The 21083-nt window shown below is 32.7% G+C and overlaps 1 protein-coding gene across 2 annotated transcripts in view; it reads right to left on the bottom strand.

The window, feature by feature from the left end:
* LOC106667756 (lachesin-like) overlaps positions 1–21083 on the bottom strand; it is a 204629-nt gene that overhangs the window by 43874 nt on the left and 139672 nt on the right. For both annotated transcript variants that reach the window (XM_024229126.1, XM_024229125.1), the window contains exon 5: positions 2587–2757. In XM_024229126.1, coding sequence (XP_024084894.1) covers positions 2587–2757 — 171 coding nt within the window. The remainder of the gene's footprint in view (positions 1–2586; positions 2758–21083) is intronic.

Here is a 21083-nt window from a genome sequence, read left to right as displayed (position 1 = left end):
TGTAAAATAAATTAAATTATGATATAATCAAAAGAATTCCCAATTCCGGCAGACGGCTTTTTGCTATGTCTACGATTTATTGTAATTATGATGTCAACTGTTTCTTATGTTTAATAATAAATGTATTCTTCTTCTTCATTATAAGGTTTTCTAATCAATTGATTTACTTTAACATCGACTTTACATTATTTATCTCCGAGTGAGAAGGATGTGGTTGTTCCGGCGGAAGGAAACCGGTGAATATCTGTGCGTCGTACCACATACGTCCATAATTCCACATAAAACATGTATAAAAACGTTGCCTTTTCCGGCTATGCAACAAGGCTTATCGATCTGATATAAACCGCCATCTACGTATATCAACGAATGAATCCAGTTCGATTAGTTTCTTTCTACATTCAATTCATTTCCCCGTATTATTCGGAAATGATGTATTATGTATTATGCGATGAATTATCCATCGGTACGTGATCCTTTTCCAGAATGATAAAACGAAGAAAAAAAAAACAGTTTGGTTTCACGGTATTTAAGGATATGAACTGTTCTATAAACAAAGTGTAAGTTATCTCTGATGTTATTGATCTCAAAATTCCTTATTATAATTTTATATTAAAAATCAGAATTAAATTTTTTTAAAAAGAAAATACTCAATTCCTTCATTTGAAACTATGATTAATAATTAACAAACATGAACATCTGTTTACAATATTGAAACCTATGGATCCAGTATTTAATAAGTTTAGAGTGGAAATTGAAGCGTGTTTGAATAAGATCTTTCAGGAATGGGCTTTTAAGGTCTGTATGGATCATTTGATTGGTGACGTAGAATGGAGAGTTGAGGATACAGCGGAGAACTTTAGATTCAAAGGATTGAATTCGTTGGATGTTGAAGGATTTGGCCGAGCCCCCACAGGTCGACTCATATGTTCAAATAGGTCTGATGAGTGTTTTGTACACGGTTGGTTATGGATGCTTAGGTTGATTTTGGTTTCAGTAGGTTCCGAGTAGTCCATATCTTTTATTAAGCTATTGTCCTTTTAATCTTTTATGTGGGTTCCATACACAAGTCTCAGCCATTCACAAGTTACAAGAGTCTGTTATTTTGTAAAGCACGAAGTAAGGAAGTTGATTGGATCTTGTTGGAAATATGTATTGATTGGCAGGTTTGACATTTGAGCGCAACCATAACTTGGCTTTTTGCTCGATCAAACTGAACCGACACCGAGTGCACGAGGCGGTAATGAAGTTCATTCATTGTTGGATTGCTTCTGTGGCTAGGACAAGATTGGCGCGTTTGGTGACGTCCGCGTAGGCATTGTGTAGATGATAAAGAGGATTGGGCCTAGGATACTTTATTGTGGAACGCAAGCATCGATTGACGGCTGGATGAAAAATCTGACAATAGTTACAATTTTTTAATCTATCCCTATATTGTTTTTTGCTTTTTGTGAAGTACATGTTCATTTTGAAGGAAATTAGAATAGAACAATCTCACGCTCACAAAAAAATCATATAATTCAAAATATTATACCAAATAAATAATTAAGTTCATGATGTGAATTGACAATGAGGTAAAGTTCAAAGTTAGTTTCTGTAAAACTAATTTCTGTACAACTCTATCAAAAAATATTTGTACTTCCAAAAATTCTTTTCACTTCGAGAAAGATGATGGGAGCGTACTTGTAGGAACTTAAAACAATTGGACTGTCGATTCCCTGTATAACAACTATATTGCTTCTATTTAAGATTTCATCATTTTTCACCAATTAAGACAATCTTTTTTATCAAGGGTATTTTTAAATTTATCTTGCAATATAATTTCTGCATCTTGGGTTTTCACTAAACCATTTTTTTTTTCCTTTGAAAAGGAAAATCCAACCTGCATTTCATTTTTAACCGGACTACTTCAGAAAAAGTAATTTTTCAAAAAAGTAAAAGAGAGCATCTAGAAGTTTTAGAAATCGGAGGTTCAAATAAGAGCTGATTGTTTAAAGAAAATTTTCTTGTGATTTCATGTACATTTTTGTCCATAAAAAGTTAACTGGAATCAAATTTTAGGCTTTTTTCCTCACATCTTCTTAAATCTCTAATTAACATTTAACTTTTTAAGTAATCAAAAAATTTGAAATTTACAATATTTTGCCAATATGCAAATTTATGCTATATTTTTTAAATATATGGAATAAAATTTGAACCCTTCTACCAAGAATTTATGATTTGGATAAGTGTTAACAAAACGAATCTGCAATTGCGTACAAATCCGGGTTCTGTTCATAAGTTTAAATCGACAACAATTGCTAACAATAAAAAAATTAAAAAGTTTAACTAAACTACTAAAACACATGTTACTGTTTTAACTGTTTTATTGACTATTCTCCCGTCTTTTTTTGTTCCAACTGCAAAGTTTGAAGGAGTTGATTGCTGTGTGGATAAAAAGTAACTGTGTCTCGAGAGGAGACGGCAATCCTCTCTTTTTCCATTCTTCCTTTCATTTCATCTCAGCATTGAAATGGATACGGGCGGTTTATTGCAGGATGCTTAATATTAATATCAAAGCGGGAAAAAAGTTTAAAATATTGAATTTACCCGTCGTTAATTCTCCTTTGGGTCGACGGGTGATAATAAGATCGCCGTCTTCTCTCCTCCAAATTATTCTCGGCTCAGGATGCCCTGTTGCTTTGCAGCCCAAAGTCGCGTTCTCGCCTTCCTGCAATGATAAATCTGGGCTCGTTTCGGAGTAAACGATGTCTGGTGGTACTGGAAAAAAAGTCAAAGTTATTACTGGTTATTTTAATAATTATTTTATCTAAGGCTTTTGGTTGAGATGTTTGCCACGAGAGGGTTTTTACAACCAAAAATCGTAGATAAAAAGAATAATTAATATGGTCAATTATTACCACTAAGCATATATGGTTATGTTAAACCTGCTACGCCTGCAGGTGTTGCCGATCTGTAGAATCAATTTAAGATGGACTAATGCTATATTTTTCCATCAAATGTGTTTAACAAATTAAAAAATTTTGTTAAAAATAAAAAAGATATCAACATCGTCCAATTAAAAAGAAACTTCATTTGATAGGAATTCATGCAAGTATTAAAAATAGTTGTTTACTAATGCATTTAATTAAAGATGCAATCTAATAAAGAGAGAAAAATCTCTTATGAGAACCAATTTGTTGCGGATCCGGGATGCGGTCACAAAGAAGTGAGTGTTGTAACTTCACGCCTAGCTTTCGACCTTTATTACAGTCTTCTTCAGGGCTCTACAAACAATTACAAAAATTTAGGGATACAATAACAATTATGCAGACAATACATCAATAAATTAAGAGAAGTCAACTCACACGTTACATTGTCATAAATAAATTTGACTACAATAGAACATTTATAAACCTCCAAAAAACTAAAAAAACAAAACAGATAACAATAATTAAACCTTTAATAAAGTTATTTATAAAATTAAAAAGCAGGACTAGATTATTTTTTATAAATATAGGCAAGTAACCACTATAATCAGGATTGACACAGTTAACATTAAAAGAAGGCTAAATCAAACCATTGCAGATGACGCTAAGATTCGTTAATGTCGCTTCTTAAATTCAATGAATTAATATCTGCTTTAATGTGAAGCATTTCCTTTATAACTCTCCTGCCCAAGACTTTTTCCATGTCAACAACTTTCACTTTATCAAAATTTATGTCATGGCTTGTGTAATTGTGATCCGGATGTTATAAACTCGTAGATGACCTATATAAGTATGATTTAATTAGCAGAAAATTGAAATTAAAGTCGTATTGCAAAAGTACAATATGCTCAACTCTTTCGAGTTTAAAGATTGTATTCCTACTTATTCAATAAGCACAGATGAAATCTTAGTATCGTTTGACGTTAAATCTCTATTTACCAACATTCCATTAGGTATAACATACATATTAACTAGAGGACAAAATGAAATTTTACAATTTACAAATATCCCCTTGGAGAAACTATTAGATCTTCTCGATCTCACTGTGTTTTGTGGTTATTGTTAATATTGTGACAGGTTTTATGAACAGTTTGATGGCGTTGCAATGGGAGGATTTCTCTCCTATTCTTGCTGATCGGATTATGAATGATCTTGATTGGATTCAATTAGGATACACATTTGACATTAAATTAGTTAAAAAGTATGTTGACGACGCTCCTGACCTTCCGTTTTTGAACCTTTTGGTTATTAAATGGGATGATGGATCAATAATCTACTGGTACCAGAAGCCGTCCAGCACGGATGGACAGAGTACTAAAATTAAGTGATGAGTCTTTTTACAAGGATAATGAGGAAAAGAAACACCGTCAAGTTAAAGAGTAATGGTTATCCCACATGACTTATTAAAAAGTTGATATCTCAAAAAAATGGACTTAGTAGCAATATTGACAGCGGGAATTTGGAGTGGATTTTCTCCTACATATATTGGTGATGCTTAAAAAAAATTATGTCACTTTTAGTGAATAAACTCAGTGATGTAACGATCATTTTTAAATTCAATAATAAAATTGAAAGGAAAATGTTTTCGAAACTAAAATGTAAAAGCCCGCCTCAAAACATGTCAAATATTGTATTTCCATCCAAAGTAAAAACTGCCCCATGATGTATTATGGTCAGTCAAAACAGTACCTAGATGAAAGGGTGACATAACACCGGTACGATTGTTCTGACATGGGTAGTACTTTGTCAAAACATCACAATGACACAAGCCATGGCATAAATTTTGATAAAGTGAAGGTTGTTGACATGGAAAAAGTCTTGGGCAGGAGAGTTATAAAGGAAATGCTTCACATTAAAGCAGACGTTAATTCATTGAATTTAAGAAGCGACATTAACAACCTGTCATCTGCAATAGTTTGATTTAGCCTTCTTTTAGTCCTAACTGTGTCAATCCTGATTTTAGTCACCATTGGTTATCTTCCTATATTTATATATATAAAAATTTTAAAAAAATCTAGTCACGCTTTTTTATTTTAATTTTGTAAATAACTTTATTAAAGGTTTTAAATATTGTTATTTATTTATTTTTTTAATGTTTTTGGAGATTTTTGAACCCTAAATTGTTGTAATTGACTGTAGAGGCCTGAAGAAGATGGTAACAAAGTTCGAAAGCTTGGCGTGAAGTTACAACACTCACTTCTTTGTGACCGCATCCCAGATCCGCAACAAATTGGTGATATCTAGACGGTCGATTCATCTTAATTCCTCTTATAAGAATATCCTTAAGACTTAAGAACTTGGTTCTTACATAAAGAATATATATATATATATATATACACACATACATATATATAAGAAAAGAAAGTATAAGTAAAGAAACCTGGCAAGTCACCAACTAAGCCTGTTATATACAGAGTCTTTTTTAACAGGCAACAGCAGGTTTTCCCTATTTTTTTTAACAGAATCCAAAAAAGGGACCAATGGCAAATCTCTTACATTTTTGCGTAGATTCCAACACCGGTGGAAATTTTTTTTTGCGTCAGTCCTTTCTAATTTCACACTGGAACCCCAAATATTTAGTTTTTTCTAAAACTAAATTTTGAAATTGAAAAAAATTGTCGGGTCTAGGATTTTTGGAAAATGTTTAAAAAACAAGGAAGTTTAATAAATAATGTTTATTAAACGCAAGTTTGAATTTTCTTTGTTTTTCCCATGAGGCCGCTAGGTAAATACAATAATCATATAACTTTAAACACAACCATTGATCATAATAAAAATGAGTGAAATTGCTTACTTGAATGTAAACAATTCTCTGAATACAAAAACGTGCCGAAAAATTATAAACAATAAATGTGATAATTTTATTTATCTTGAGAACATTTCATCAAACAAATTTTTCCAAATGAATACCCTGCTGCCGAATACATACTTAGAGTCACGTAAGCAATTTCACACATATTTATTATGAGAAAAGGTTTTGTATAAAGTTTTTAATTTTTACTGTTTACCTACTGAACCCACGAAAAAAGGAAACTTGCGTTTCATAAACATTTCATGGAAATTTCCCTAAAGTATTAATATTTTCAAAAAGTCTAGAACCATCAATTTAGGAGGTCTACAAAAGTTGTGGTACTCATTCTTCTCAGAAAAAAATCTAGTTCCAGAAAACAATTAAAGTTTGGGTTTCCCATTTGAAATTACAAAAATTGACGTCAAATTAGTCAGTTTTAGAATCTACGCTAATTTAAATGTAAATTTTATGGGAGTTACATTGGTCTCTTTTTAGTATCTGTTCAAAAAATAGGAAACCCTGCTGACGGATATTACAAAAGACCCCCTGTATATATATATATATATATATATATATATATATCTTATATAGCACATTAGCACGTCTTAGCACATTTAGCAAAATTTTGAACAAAAAAATACTGCTGATTCCTATGGATCGACACCTAGTTACCAACAATATTATTATTTTCAATTAGTTGTCGATCACGCCACACAAACTTTCTAATTTCTTTCAACCTCAAACCACAAGAGAGCTGTTTCAAAGTCAGGATGTGAATTTTTCTAGGATTTTTTTCGCTCAGTCCTTTTCATATTCTTCTTTTAATTATTTTATATTTTTTTAAATAGTTGAAATAGTCACATGACTAATTGTATGGCCAAATCTCAATTTTTCCACATTCTCCAATCTGGAAATTTTATGAATTTCTTCTTCGACGATTAAGTTTTATGACATCATTTTTTCTACACTTTTGTTTCAAGTTTGAATAATTGTGGCGGGTGTCTAAAATAAAGGTGCGTTATCTAAATTACTTTCTTGGAAAAATAAGTCCGGATGTTATTATAAGCGATTTTTTTCCCCAGAAATAATTTTATTTTTGATTAAATTCACTAATTTCGTGGTCCGCTTGACCAATTAATATATTATAATTAATTAAGGTTTATAGTTGAGATAAAAAAGAGAGATACAAATATTAATTGGTCAAGCGGTCCACGAAATTAGTGAATTTAATGAATTAAAATGAAGTATACTTCACCAAAGCTCTCCATGGCCATTTCATTTGTCGCCGAGAATCCAATGCGATTACACGAGATTTGAAAAATGGCAAAAAGGTGGGAAAATTCAAAAGGTGGGGTTGAGATGGGAAATTAGTGTCCGAGTGGATCGAGGTCACGATAGCTCAAGTGGTAGAGCAGCGGCGTATCTAGCCGAAGATCGTGGGTTCGAATCCCGCTCGTGCCATTGACTTTTTTTATCTCAACTATAAACCTTAATTAATTGTAATTTATTTTTTTCACTAAGCGTACATCGGTACTTTTTTATACATTAAATTGTATAAACCTGGAACTAGCCATTTAATTTTTTTCAACGATACATTTTTACTACCGGAGTTTTTATAAACGATTTCTACTTTATTTCTGTAACACGGGTTATTTTTCAGTATTTACTGATGTCACCTCCATTAATTTTTATCTAATGTATGGTCAAAATGTGCCTATTTAGTTGTACCTTCTTTTCCCCTCTTTGTCTTCTTTTCCTTAATGTTGAAACATCACGCTGTGAGGCATTATTGATTAAACATAAACTTGTCCGCTGTTCCATCTGTAGCCCTTTATTCCAACAGGTAAACAAAATGCTGTGGCCGTGTTTTATATATAAAAGCATGAGTATTCGGCTCGTTCCCCTCAAGAAATGACCTTCCCATTAATCATATTTCATAGGTTAATAACAATAATAAATAATTTGTCTTTTTAAGCATTAACACCAGTTGGCGGAATCATTTTGAAATTTTCCCTCTAAATCGAAAACGAATAAATGGATTTTTGTTATATATTTACCACATAAATAACTTGTTTCTTGATATTTCATTTACTAAAATATTAAAGGATCTCATTTTGTGATAAGCTTCTTTCATTTGCAGGAATTCTTTTATAAACTAGTACGTTCGGATCAATAATAATGTTATATTTTTCTTTATTCGATAACTTAATAATTTAACCTTTGCAGGTGCTAGTTTAAGTATTTTATAACATGCAGTACAGATAAAAATAAAGTTATAAAAGGTTTCTGAAATAGGTGAACTATTAAGCAGAAAAGTAAATTTTTTCATTTAAATAATTTTGTTATTTATTCATTTCATAGTGAAAAAAGCCAATATATTCGAGAAATGAATTAATTAAGCAAGTAAAGTAAATTATACTCTTTTTCATGTAGGTTTTTAGAGTTAAAGGAACATGAAATATTATTATCAAGATGGAAACAGCCGACAAAATTTCTTTCTATATAATTTTTATTATTAAATTAATCGAAAGTAATATCAAAATAGATAATTTAGATTCGTAGTAATTAATAAATTATAATGGTCCTAGTAAAGTCGAGTATTAACAACGGCATATAATAAAAAGAACGTTCACGTTGGAAGACGGGATTGATGAAAACTTGTACAAATTGTAAATCTTTTAACACAATAAACTAATTAATTTTATTATATTTCTGCATATATAATATCTTTTTTTAAATTGGACAATATCTACAACAAAAATTATTTTGTTGATTACAAGTTAAGAAGCATGTTATTGTAAAACAAATAACCTCGTACGCTATTTCAGATAGGGTTCCGTTAAATCTGCGCATTCGCTCTTCAATCAATTTAGCTTTACCGTTCACGCTAACGGATGCAAAATCTCCCTAATGAGTCCGTCATAAAACCTTAGTCCCTACTGATCATGCATAGTTCATTTGATTATTCATCGTTTTGTTTCATATTCGCGTATTATGGAAAATGTTTAGAAGATAAAATAGTCGGCGTGCTACAGCTTGCAATTAAACAGTTCTGATTATTAGACAAATAAATATGCCGACAAACGTTATCCATATTCAAATTCGCTGTTTTTTTAGTTTAAGCGTTATTACACAAGTTTCGACGAGCAGGATTTGGTGAGAATGGGCGAGAAAGCTTGGAAATAAAATTATTCAAATGCAGGTGAGACGACGAAAAAGAAGGACAAAACTGAAGAACCGTTGTTATTTCCTGTGAAGGAATAAGTTGAAAAAAGTTATATAACGGCCCTTTCGCCGTCAACGCTGAGTTTACAAACTTATTTCCTCCGGCCAAACAACCACTTTATCCCTTTTCACAGCGAACAGAAAAAAAACACATCTATTCTGCCTGTATATTTAAAAAGGAAATTATATATCGGTATTGGGTTTTGAATACGGATTTGTATTTTCGTCAATTGGACAAACGGTAGTTTGGGATTTTCTTAATTGAACAAGTAGGAAAGGAATGCCGGTGGTGGTCTGGAAAGCTGACCCTTTTGTCCCTCTTGTTAACCATTGATTTCCCAGTAGAGCGTCCTTATGCTCGTCTTTAATAATTGAAGCGCGTTTCACCTCCGTCCTATAATCAGTGCATAGGAACAAAATAGCCTTCGTGAACTTTACCCGACTTTTGGTCATCATGTTTTCATCGAAAAATGTCTTTAAATTTAAAGTTTTTTAATTTTACGACAATATGTTTCTGTCATATAGGCGGAAGAAGGAATAAAACTGTCATCTTTTCTGTATTAACAGTAGTTTTGTCTAATAAAATAACTAATTTCTGGCAGGTTTTCATCCTAAATAAATATTGCTGAATAAGAACAAAATAAAAGAAAAACCCGGTAACTTTAAGCCATAGATTACACGGGCCATGCCTAATTACGTACTCCAAAAAGTTACCAAATAAGATCAGAAATATCGGGGAATTCCACAGAGATGATCGAATCAACCAAATCAATGGCTAACGCTAGTTATAAAATCATGGTTGAGTCCTTACTTTAAAAAATAAATTATAATGTACAAGTTTATGAACCTGACCGGCTTTTAGAAAAAAATCACAAAATTAAACTACACAGAAAAACGTGATAACAACCATTTCTATCCCAGTAAAAACAATGATTTTGTTTCCCCGATAAATATTGATTGGGTTGACGGTGTAAAAAAAGGAAAAATGAAACTGAAGTGCGTGCGGCCTAATTAGGTGACAAGAAAGAATACATTGGAACCAACGATAAAACCTTACAGAATGCGTGGATCTGTTTATGAAAGTTACACAAACGGACATTACAATAGCTATTTCAATTTGATTTTAATGTTTGACTTTTTAATATTATTTATAAAACACACTTGATAATTACTAATAAAACGAATTATCGACCAAGAAAATCGGTCCACTAGCTTTTGAGAAAAATCATATTTATCGTGCACTAGAAATGTCAGTCGGATCGAAATTATCAGTCAGAAAATTAATTTACACAGATTTCGGCAGATTAGGTATCTAAGGGCCTAACCTCTGGCTAGGAAAAAGTTGAGGAACAACATTTTTTGGCCAATTTTTGGCGTTAAAAAGGTTTTCTTGTTGATCATAATCAACAACTATTCTGAAAGTGGCATATTGTTCTTTGTATGTTGTTTCAACTTAAAGGGGATTACCGGGTTGGTGGGTGACGGATTTGTACCAAACTTTTTTTAGTTTTTCTACACACCAAATTATCGGACACGTATCCGCTACTTCTTGCGAATAGGCCTTGGTTTCGCCAAAAACATTTTTGAAAGTTGATAGTTTCCGTTTTTTAATATTTTTATTCCGCCGTTCTACTTGCTCAAATCAACAATGTGATTATATAATGCCACAACATTTTTATTTAAATTGCAATAAAAATATACTAAAATACTTTTTATGTTTAGTGGTCTAATTGACTACATTAATTTTTCAATGAATTATTTTTAGCTAAGGCTTGGTTGAGATAAAAAAGGCAGTGTCGGTATACGAACCCACGATCTTCGGCTGACTTTTTCATCTCAACAAGAAAATCTCAAAAGAATAATTAATTGAAAAATACTAAAAGCTATCAAAGTTGATTAATAGCCAAAAATTTCTAAAAACTAAATATTTTTCAAGTAGGTTTTTCGTGAAACTAATATGAAATTTTGATTTAGCACCTCGAAAGACCCCTAAATAAATATTTTGTTTGAATTTAAATTTATCGATTTTTAACCCTGATTTAAATTTTTCCGATTTTTAAGAAGTCGCTATCGGAATATCTGATTGAAACGGCTATAATTAAAAAACGGCTAACAGGATATTAAAAAACATACCATTTGGAAGAAGAGAAAGGTAGTTTTTAACGACATATGTTGAGCATTAAAATATAGAAAATATTTCTATAAGAAAATACACAAAAGAGTCAAATTATTTGTCAGAAATTGATCTCGTTATTTTAAATGGAAATAATAGTCCGATTTTAGAGTTTTTTAAATAAATGAACTTCATTGCGTTTTAAGATTTAAAATTTTTTTTGTGTAATAATTTCATTGTTCGTTAACATAAAAACAAATATGTTCTAGGAATACGAGGCAGAATATTTTAATTTGGTACAATTTAAAAAGATAAATCGACAAGGTACTTCATTCTTTGCATATTTTAACAAACATTTTGTAAGCCAAGTATGCCCGAAAATGTCAAAACTTGGTTTTGTCCTCATTTTTGTGATTCTAGAGTTATAAAACCCTTAGATACCGACACTGCGGAAATCTTGTAACTACATTTTTGACTGATAATTTCGATCCGACTTACATTTTTAGTTTTAGAAAACTGGCTGTTGAAGTTCATTACCCTTACCACTTCCAGAAAATAAAGTATGGTTATTCATGTTAAATTTTTAAAAATGCGTCACTTCCTGTAACTGTAGTTAATACTGGACGTGGCAGAGTACACACTCGCTCAATAATATAACGTTCCTTTTATTGAAGGTGGGTGGTATGACTCTTTTTCGAAAGAAAAAAGTTTCTAAATTCAAAGTTTCTAGGATTTTTTTCTTGCTCACTCGACTTGAGTTTGTTTTGGCGAAGGCGAGGTAAAGGAGTCTCGGAGTTTCTGATATAGCTGAAAGTTGGGAAACATTTACAGGAGAGGTTCCAAGGAGAAAGGTGCTCCCTGGAGAACCACACTTTAAATATCGCCAACACTCGCACCCCCTCTCATGTCCCTAAATCTCACAGCATCACTCTCTTTCCTCCGCACATCCAAACACAGAGTATTTTGTACTTAGTTTTATCCGGGGTAAAAGGATTTGTACAACGGTATTTTTGCTCGCTTCGTCAACCCCCGTATGTTTTTAGGCCGAACAGGGCAAGGTCCTTCCAGTAAATCCAATGCATGTTACATTTATCAACATTTACTTTTAAAACTCCTGTAATAAAAAAATAATGTATAGTTGATCATAAAAAAGCCCAAATTCAAGAGCGTCTTACACATTTTTATTATTTTTTTTTTTACACTGTTATTATTTAATACGTTGCACATTGCACGTGAAAGAAACAACATTTTAATGGCTTTATTAATTTAAAAAAAATGAATAGTTATTGATTTGGGAAGGTATTGCTATTCAATGTGAGCAGGGTGAGGTCTTGGAAAGCCAAAACCACCCTTTTCAAGTTTCAAGTAAGTTTGCATAATTAAGCCCATGTCGAAACGTAATGGTGAAAATTCCAAGAAACTGACATGAAGGGTTCAATACTTGTATATGTATTTAATTAGCAACTACTAATTCACCACCAATCTTAGGCCAAGTTTGTCATAGTCATAGCGATAAATGTAATAGTTTTTAATGGTAATTCACAGTTATCTAAATTATGATGTTGTTGCCATATTTCGGTTAATACAATGATATCACAATCCAATGATTTTATATTAACGGTTAAATAATACAATTTCTAATTAAATCCATACACATTGTAAAAATAAACTGTTGATTTACTTTGTAAGTTAGTGTATCATAAGTCAGAGACAGTTTTATTTCCCTTTCTTTTATTTAACTTTCCTTTACAGTTATGTTTTTCGTAACAATTTTCCTGTTTCATTCCTTCATGGCTACCTTAATAATAATAAAATGGTTATATTAAAATAATAAAGCCTATTTAAAATAAACAATCAGTCCTGTTATAGTGACCTTCAGGTAGTTTAATATAAACACAACCTTTTTACCTTTATCACCTTACTACCGGCCTCCACCTCAACAGGTTTTCCGTACATTATTACGCACTCCATTTTGTCCAAATTTCACTTTCATTCGAGCGAACTATAGTATACGTCAATGCGACTAAACTATGTATATCCTTCTAAAATAATATCTAATAGCAAATATGCAACACACTAAACAAACTCAAAACAAGCATATTGTAACAAACACAACGACAATAACATCCTTTTTCAATATTGAAAATATCGTTACTATCCATACTTTTACACTATACGTATATCTAGAGACGTAAACTTATCTTTGTAACAAATCTTTACTTATTATGGTATAAGTAAATAGTTTAAAATAAATAACAAATAAGTATACATGCATAATAAATAGTTAACATATCAGAAAAATAAATATGTATATGCATGAATAACATGCTGACGTAAATAATATTAACATTCATTTCTATAATTTGTTGAAGTCGAGAGGAGCGATTCGGAATGAAGTATTTTAGAAAAATATATCGGGTTGTCCGGAAAATAATGCAGGATTTTGGTATTAAACAAAAAAAAAGAAACTAGTTACTTTAAAGCAATGTTCTTTAATCAAAATAATTTCCNATGAGTAATCCTGTAAACGTAAACAGAATATTTTATATAGATTTTTTTTAATGAAAACTTAAAATCCTGCATTATTTTCCGGACAACCCAATATTTTAAAAAACACACACACATTTATTTACCGCCCACGAGAGGTGGTCACACGGACACTTACTTTTTGACCAAAGCCCCGGAATGTGACCGGCAAGTAAAGAAAGGTTTCTCGATGTGTCCCATCTAATTGAAGTGTTCAATTCCTAGGCTCCATATAGAACGTGAGTAGGAATGCCATCCGATTTGAGAATTGTGATTGTGCACGGCAGCGAGTATTTGGATCCCGATTCTTGGAGGAGACAAGGTGTTTTATCATATATAGTTTTGTCTTTCTAGCATGTGTGGACAGTGTATTTATTAATTAGGGTGAGAGTATTTTTATATTAGTGTAGTGTGGAAGGACATCGGCGGAATACTGAATACCCCATCGACCAAAGGGTTGTTTTATATAGATTGTTATTTGTGTACCTAGCGTGTGTAGAGAGTGAATTTATTAGCGTGCATTAGCGTGAGAGAGGGTAGATCGTGGAATAGTATCGAAACTCAATTAGATTAGTTATCGGGTTGTCCGGAAAATAATGCAGGATTTTAAGTTTTCATTAAAAAAAATCTATATAAAATATTCTGTTTACGTTTACAGGATTACTCNGTATGGGAAATTATTTTGATTAAAGAACATTGCTTTAAAGTAACTAGTTTCTTTTTTTTTGTTTAATACCAAAATCCTGCATTATTTTCCGGACAACCCAATATTTTATTCGTAAGGAATATTAAATATTTCACCCCCCTAACAGTGTGAATAGCATGTAAATGGAAATATTTAAGATTGAGTGGGTTTGGATGTACAGGCTGATTGCGCTGGGGTTTGAAATTACCTACTTGTTCATAACTCCTAGAACCCAATTTTGGTTGCGAGGCGGTTAATACCGAAATCTGATACCGGAGTGTTAAAACCCGTGATGGGTGATTCTTGGTCTCCTACAGAAGGTATGAGTCTGCCTGCTGTCGATGGCGGAATATCGAGTACCCCATCGACCCTCAATTAGGTTAGTTATATAATATGGGTAAAGGGTGAATATCGAATACTTCAACACCCTAATTGAATGAATGGTTGTAAATAGGAGAAAGTGTAAGAATGAACGTTAGTATGAATGTGTTTGGTCCTGCATGCGTTGGGTGCTGAATTGACCTAGCTGTTGATATGACCCGGACTCAAACCCCGGTGACTGGACGGATAAGACGAGATCTGCCGGTGGACTGTGAAAAGCGATATGCTCAATCCTGCAACACACACACACACACACACACACACACACACACACACACACACACACACACACACACACAAATATATATATATATGTACAAAAATGTACATGTAGGGATTTGAGCCTAATAAATCCAAATCCCTCATACAAACTTCTTATAAGTTTTAAGCTTATAAATTCTTATATTGTTTATTTATTTTTCTGAATCGTTTTGCAAGTTGATGTTATCTTCATTAATGTTTATATGTTCGCTTTCTAATACACTCAGTATTACCTTATTCAGGTCTCTAAGAATTTAACATTACCATGATCCATGGTATGCTTTGTTTGTAAAACATGTTGAGATAGACGTGAAACATTTTTTTTAAACACTCTTTTTATGTTGCTTGAACATATATTTAAGCAACTGAGTTGTTTTTTTAGTATACTATTTGTTGTATGAGTAAATAATTATAGTTTTATAATTATTTACTTTTTTATTTTGTCTTTAATGGGTGGTAATATCGAATTAACTTGATAGTAATTGTAAAATGTCAATGGTTTATTTCATTCTTGTTGTTGTATTATATATAACAATCATTCCATCAAGCCAATAATGTATAAAAACCCTATGAATTTCTTAGGATTTGCATTGTTTTATACACGCTTGGTACTACCATTTTCATTGGTTACTGCGTTACAAAAACTACGTTTGTTCTGAATTTATGATCAGATTAATCAATTTTGCGGCATAATTATTTTTGTGGAATGTTCTTTTTATATTTTACAAATTTGATTTTTTTAAATGAATAGTCACCTACTTTGAGGCTTCTTACAAAATTTCTCACTACGTTGCATTTTTTTTGCCTGAATGCCATGAAAAGTACTTCAGTATTATTTTGCTTTTATTAGGCTTTAAATGTACGTTTATGCCGAAACAGTTATTAAGTGCCCTTGTAATTATTAAAACTAAGAACGTTATACTTCTATTGGTTTCAGCGTCTATAGTAAATTTTGTCACGTTCTTTACTAAATCTAAGTAAATATATCATTATATTATAGTGTTTTTGTCAACATTATATTTGAATATTAGTTTATGTAGATACATATTAATGTGTCTATGATGTATTAAAAAAACTCTTAAATTTCCTCACCTTGTTTTTAGTTCGTTTACGTATATTTCTGCTACAACGGGAGATAAGCAGCCTCCCATTGGCAGCCATTTATCTGTTTATATAGTTTGTTATTAAATATGAAACATGAATTTTTTTAGTCGTAGATCTAAGATTTCTCTAAGTATTTCTTTATTTATATTCATAAAAGGAAATATCGAAATATAAAGGAAAGAACAAACGTCACACTATTACTTTAAATTAAATAAATAAACCGCTTTATTGGCACAAATTAATGCAAAAATTCTCTCTCTTAGGCGGAATTAAAATTGCGTTTGCTGTCTTACGTAATAAGATTATTTGCTACTATGCGCTACTTCCTAGCGAACTGATAATGCGTGCCGGATTTCATCTCTTTATCCACCTCTTATTTGGTATTCCTCTTTTCCATTCTCCGTACCTCGGAGTCAATTCAGTGCTGATTTTTGACTATCTCGTGTCTTTCATGCCACATTCCCGATCGCGATTCCTTAGGAAAGGATGGAAGAGGCAATGTTTTCTCTATTTTGCCTTGCTGACCTTATATTTCCATTTTATGCCGAGGATGCTCTTTGCCGTTTTTATTTTCAGAAATACCACTTTCCGGCCCATCTTCCCTGTCAGTGCCCTGTTATGTATAGCGCAACTGGGTTTACACATTTATTGAGAACTGTATTCTTCACTCTTGCTGAGAAACCTCCTTTAAAAACACCTTTTTAAGGGACCAATTATTCTTCCAGCTGGTCGCTTTCCTATTTTTCATTTCTTTGAGATTCCAACTTCGAAGCTTAGGATTTGTCCAGGTACTTATTTTCCTTTACATTCTATCTCTCTTTATCTGACTTTTACTGTCTCTTCTGTCCTGTTTGCCATGACTTTATTTTTCTCTTTATTCATTGTTAGTTCTTTCTCGTGGATTTCTCTTATCGTTTTTTTTTTTATGTTGAAAAGCCTTATATACAGTATTAAACTCTTCAAATGTTGTACTCTCTTAAATAAAATAAATAATAATAAACTTAAATAAATAATTGAATATATATTTTTGCATTAGAAAAGAGGGTAAATAAAAACATTCAGTATTACATTTTTATTGGAATTCAATTTATAGTTTTTTGGCTAAGGTTTCGATTTATGTGCAATAAAAAACCTCATATTACTGAAAATACGATAGTAGGCAGCGTGATTGTCAGAGACATCACCAGGCTAATATTTAACTTTTTTTAAATTAAATATTTTTTCTTTTTTGTAGTCTTTATTCATTTTGAAAGGAAATACGACAGAAAAGCCTGATTCACATAAACAATCATAAAATTGAAATATAAAAATAATTAAAATTAATTAAGTTTACAGTTTTCATGCATTTCAAAGTTAGTTTGTATAAAACTTCGTTTATAACTCAGAAAATATTTGTAATTCGAAAAAGGCTTTTCTACGTCGAAAGAGGTGATAGGAGCAACGTACAGGAACTTAAAATATTAGGAAAAAGTTAAATAATAAATCTTAGGCATTACGTTTTTACTAGGTTATAACTGCATGTGTTATGGCTAATTGAAAAATGAATTTAAAAACTCGTTTAACTTTATTTTAAGAAAAAGAAATGTGGAAGAGAAGAAAGTAAGAACTTTCTTGGTTCTTTCTCTCAACCTCCTCGAATTCTTTTTAGTACTATTTCATTCTTTAAAATTAAAAGACTTTTAAAAGAAATAAATATGACAAATTCGTATTTACAAATTCTACAATATAAAGTACCCACTTTAGGCTTGCTTCCCCGGTTTAACAGATTAAACTCTCTAAAATATCTTTTTAAAAAGTCACCCTTTTGAAATAATTTAATTTGAATAATATTTATCTGCATTAAGAAGAAAACTTCTTAATTAATAACCCTCAGGGATTATGTTTGCCTAATTAATTGGAATGTGATTTGAAATAACATAGTACAATCTTAAACCCTTTTTCTCTCTTTCTTTTATTGCCCGTTTAAAATAATTAATAATAGCCCACATATTGGCCTTCCATCCCCTAAAGTCTCCCAGACCTATTAGATTTCTTTGCCGTGTCTGGCGTAGGATGCATCTCTTCATCCATCCAATGCTTAAACGACCTCAGATCACCCTAAACATAACTCCAATCACCAAACCAACAAACCTATCTCTTTAACATTGGACGGTGAGTTGGTATCTCTTCCAAGAAATCCATTTTAAACCTAATCATTCCATTGAAATGTGCCAACGAAGTTTATGAAGAAGCTGCATTAAACTCTCCAATACCATTTAGCATTCCATTTCACAATCCTTTTCCTCCACTAGAACTCACAATTTACCCCCTAAAGGTGATATACCAAACCATACCCCCTCCTTTTGAATCGCCAAACATCAAGCTAGAAGGAGTTGGCAACAATCTTGTTATCCTTTCTATAAAGGACCACTCAACCGGCTAACTGTGTTTCGACGAACTCAACTCTCGTCTTACTGCTCTTCCGAGTACAACAAATATCTTGAAACCCTTTCTACCCACGACAACTGTCTTGGTCTGCTACCAAAAATAAAAAAATTTAAAAAAATGATTAAGTTGATACCCCATCCATTTTCCGAATGGATCCTGGGTTAGGCACGACAAACATAAATCAAACCTATTTTCAACCTTTTTAGAATTCACATTTACTCCTTAACAAGACATTAATGATGCTCCTCAAGCAGAATAGGTTTAGTATTAGTATACCACTTTATGGGTCGGTGCTGTGGTAGACTTAGACTTCTCAAACGATCGGGCTTTTAATTGCTTTCAAAGACAAACTTGCTGGATCAATGAATACAACGCCAACTGCGGCCTTGGAGGTGTTGTTAAACCTTCCACCGTTTCATATTCTAATCCAAGGAGAAGCCAGAGCAGCGGCTCACAGGCTCATACCATGGATAACCAGCACGAACAATGGAAACTGAAGGAGGAGAAACAGGCAGATGCCATACTAGTTATGCCAATCGATGTCACTACTCCTAAACATGAACTCCACCAACAAATACAAGGTACTTATACCAGAAAGGGAAGCCTGAGCCAAAGGGATACATCTGAAGGCCAATTTTTACTAGCACATTATGGTTTAAAAACGGATAGAAGCACGGGAGCTGGAGTCGTTGGAATAAATCCGAAGACTGAACTGACCTAGGTAAAAACGGTAGAATTTTCCAGTCTGAAATCATAACAGTTGAACACTGAGCAGGAGAATTAAAAAGGCTAGGAACAGATTCCAGGAAGAAAGCTATTTTATCTGACAGCCAGTCGGCACTTAAAGTCTTAGCCTCATGCAAGTTAAGGGCAAAAAGCGTAGAAATTCCTGGTAGAACTGGCATGGGTCCCTGGCCATTCTATAAATAGAGGTATGGAAGGGGGATGTGTGGGTCAAAAAAGAAGCCAATATGAATTCTCTATGCTCCGAACCAATTGTGGCCTAACACTTGCTACAAAAAAGATTAATCCAAAAATGGATCCTTAATGAGTCCAGAACCTGGTGGAACCATACCCAGGAATGCAGCACGCGAAGAGATTTATAGAAGAGCCATCCTCAAGACTTACTGGTTGGACCTCTGCCAGGGCACTGCTGCCTAAGAAGGCACATGTTCCGGGTAGGAGTACAGAGAGAAGATATTGTGCAGATATTGCCAGGAAGAAGAGGAAACCGCAGAACACGTTTTAGGTTTCTTTGAGGGTTTATGTAGGTATAGATTCTTGCAACTAGGAGTGTTAAAGCCGCATGCAAGATCTTACACTAAGGAGCCTCTGGCAAGGCTTAGGGAGTTGATTAACAACCTGAAAGAAGCCAGTGATTTATAAAATTAGATTAGCACAATAGATCTACTAAGGTCGAAGTGCAGAAGACCTGTGTACCTCTTTTATTCGTAAATAAGAATATTGTAATTAACGATCAAAATACATTCGCATAGTTTGAAATAAACAAAAGAATACGACCGGTGACCGGTTTTTGCCTTGTGTTAAATGCCATCCTACGAATCACTCGCTGTCCTCTCTTGGAAATATTTCCTTGTTATTCTCATTCCTAAAGCTCACAAACCTCCCTAACTACATATTCTCATACAGGTCCATCATCCTTCTTCCTGTACCCTCCAAAATTCTCGAAACACTCCTTTTAATCCTGTTTTAAAAAGTAGTTTTATCGCAATATTCCACCGGTGGGGTTATGCATATGGTATGAGCAAGGCATTTTTCTTAAAACTTCCTAGTGATAAATGATCTCTTTTGTCATTTTTATAAACGAAGCCCACAAGGTGTACATATAAAGGGATGCATTAATGTTTATATTTATTTTGCTTGTAATGTGGGCTCCGTTCATAGCGACAACTTTAACCCAAAAGTTCCTTTGAACCTGGTAATTAGTGCGTACGTTTATCTCTTAACAATTGTCTAGAAACGCATATTTAACGTGAATAATTAAATACCAACATCAATTCAGTACGCTCTGGCGAAACTTTTTATGTGGGTACCCGAAGATGAGCTTGGAGCAGTTTAATTAGGCAGGGAGAGAATTGGCCCGAGACTGACAATAAAAGAGGTGCGGGGCGCGAGGTGTAAAATGAATCAACTTGCATAATTATCCCACATTATTAAACGGATGAGTATTTTATCTGAATAAAGTTCTGGGCTGTTATCAGGGAAGGTCTTTGTTCCCCAGGGGGAGGAGGGACACAAGTCGAGGGATATTTAAACGAGAGGCTCTGACATCCCCCGCCCTCCAGGCCTTTTACATTTATGAATTAGCATTACCTCCCTTCTTACCCTGAGTAAACTGTAGTTAATTTTTATTTTAAACCACTTACATTTAATTTCGATGGATGCCAACATTTCTAGGGAGATTCAATTTAATATTACAAAGTCTTGAACAATTATATTTATAAATCTATATTCTACGGTTACTGGCAAATATTCATTTGTGTGATGCATTCCCAGAATCCGTGCCATTCTTAAACTAACTGAAATTTGTTTAATTAATACTATTAAATAGAAAGGTTTCAGTTTTTCTTTTGTTAAATGCCA

This window comes from Cimex lectularius, unplaced genomic scaffold, assembly GCF_000648675.2.
Source record: "Cimex lectularius strain Harlan isolate CLEC.00 unplaced genomic scaffold, Clec_2.1 scaffold200, whole genome shotgun sequence".
In the NCBI taxonomy this organism is placed as follows: Eukaryota; Metazoa; Arthropoda; class Insecta; order Hemiptera; family Cimicidae; genus Cimex; species Cimex lectularius.
The sequence above is the reverse complement of the archived record's forward strand: the minus strand, read 5'-3'. Positions and strand labels throughout refer to the sequence as shown.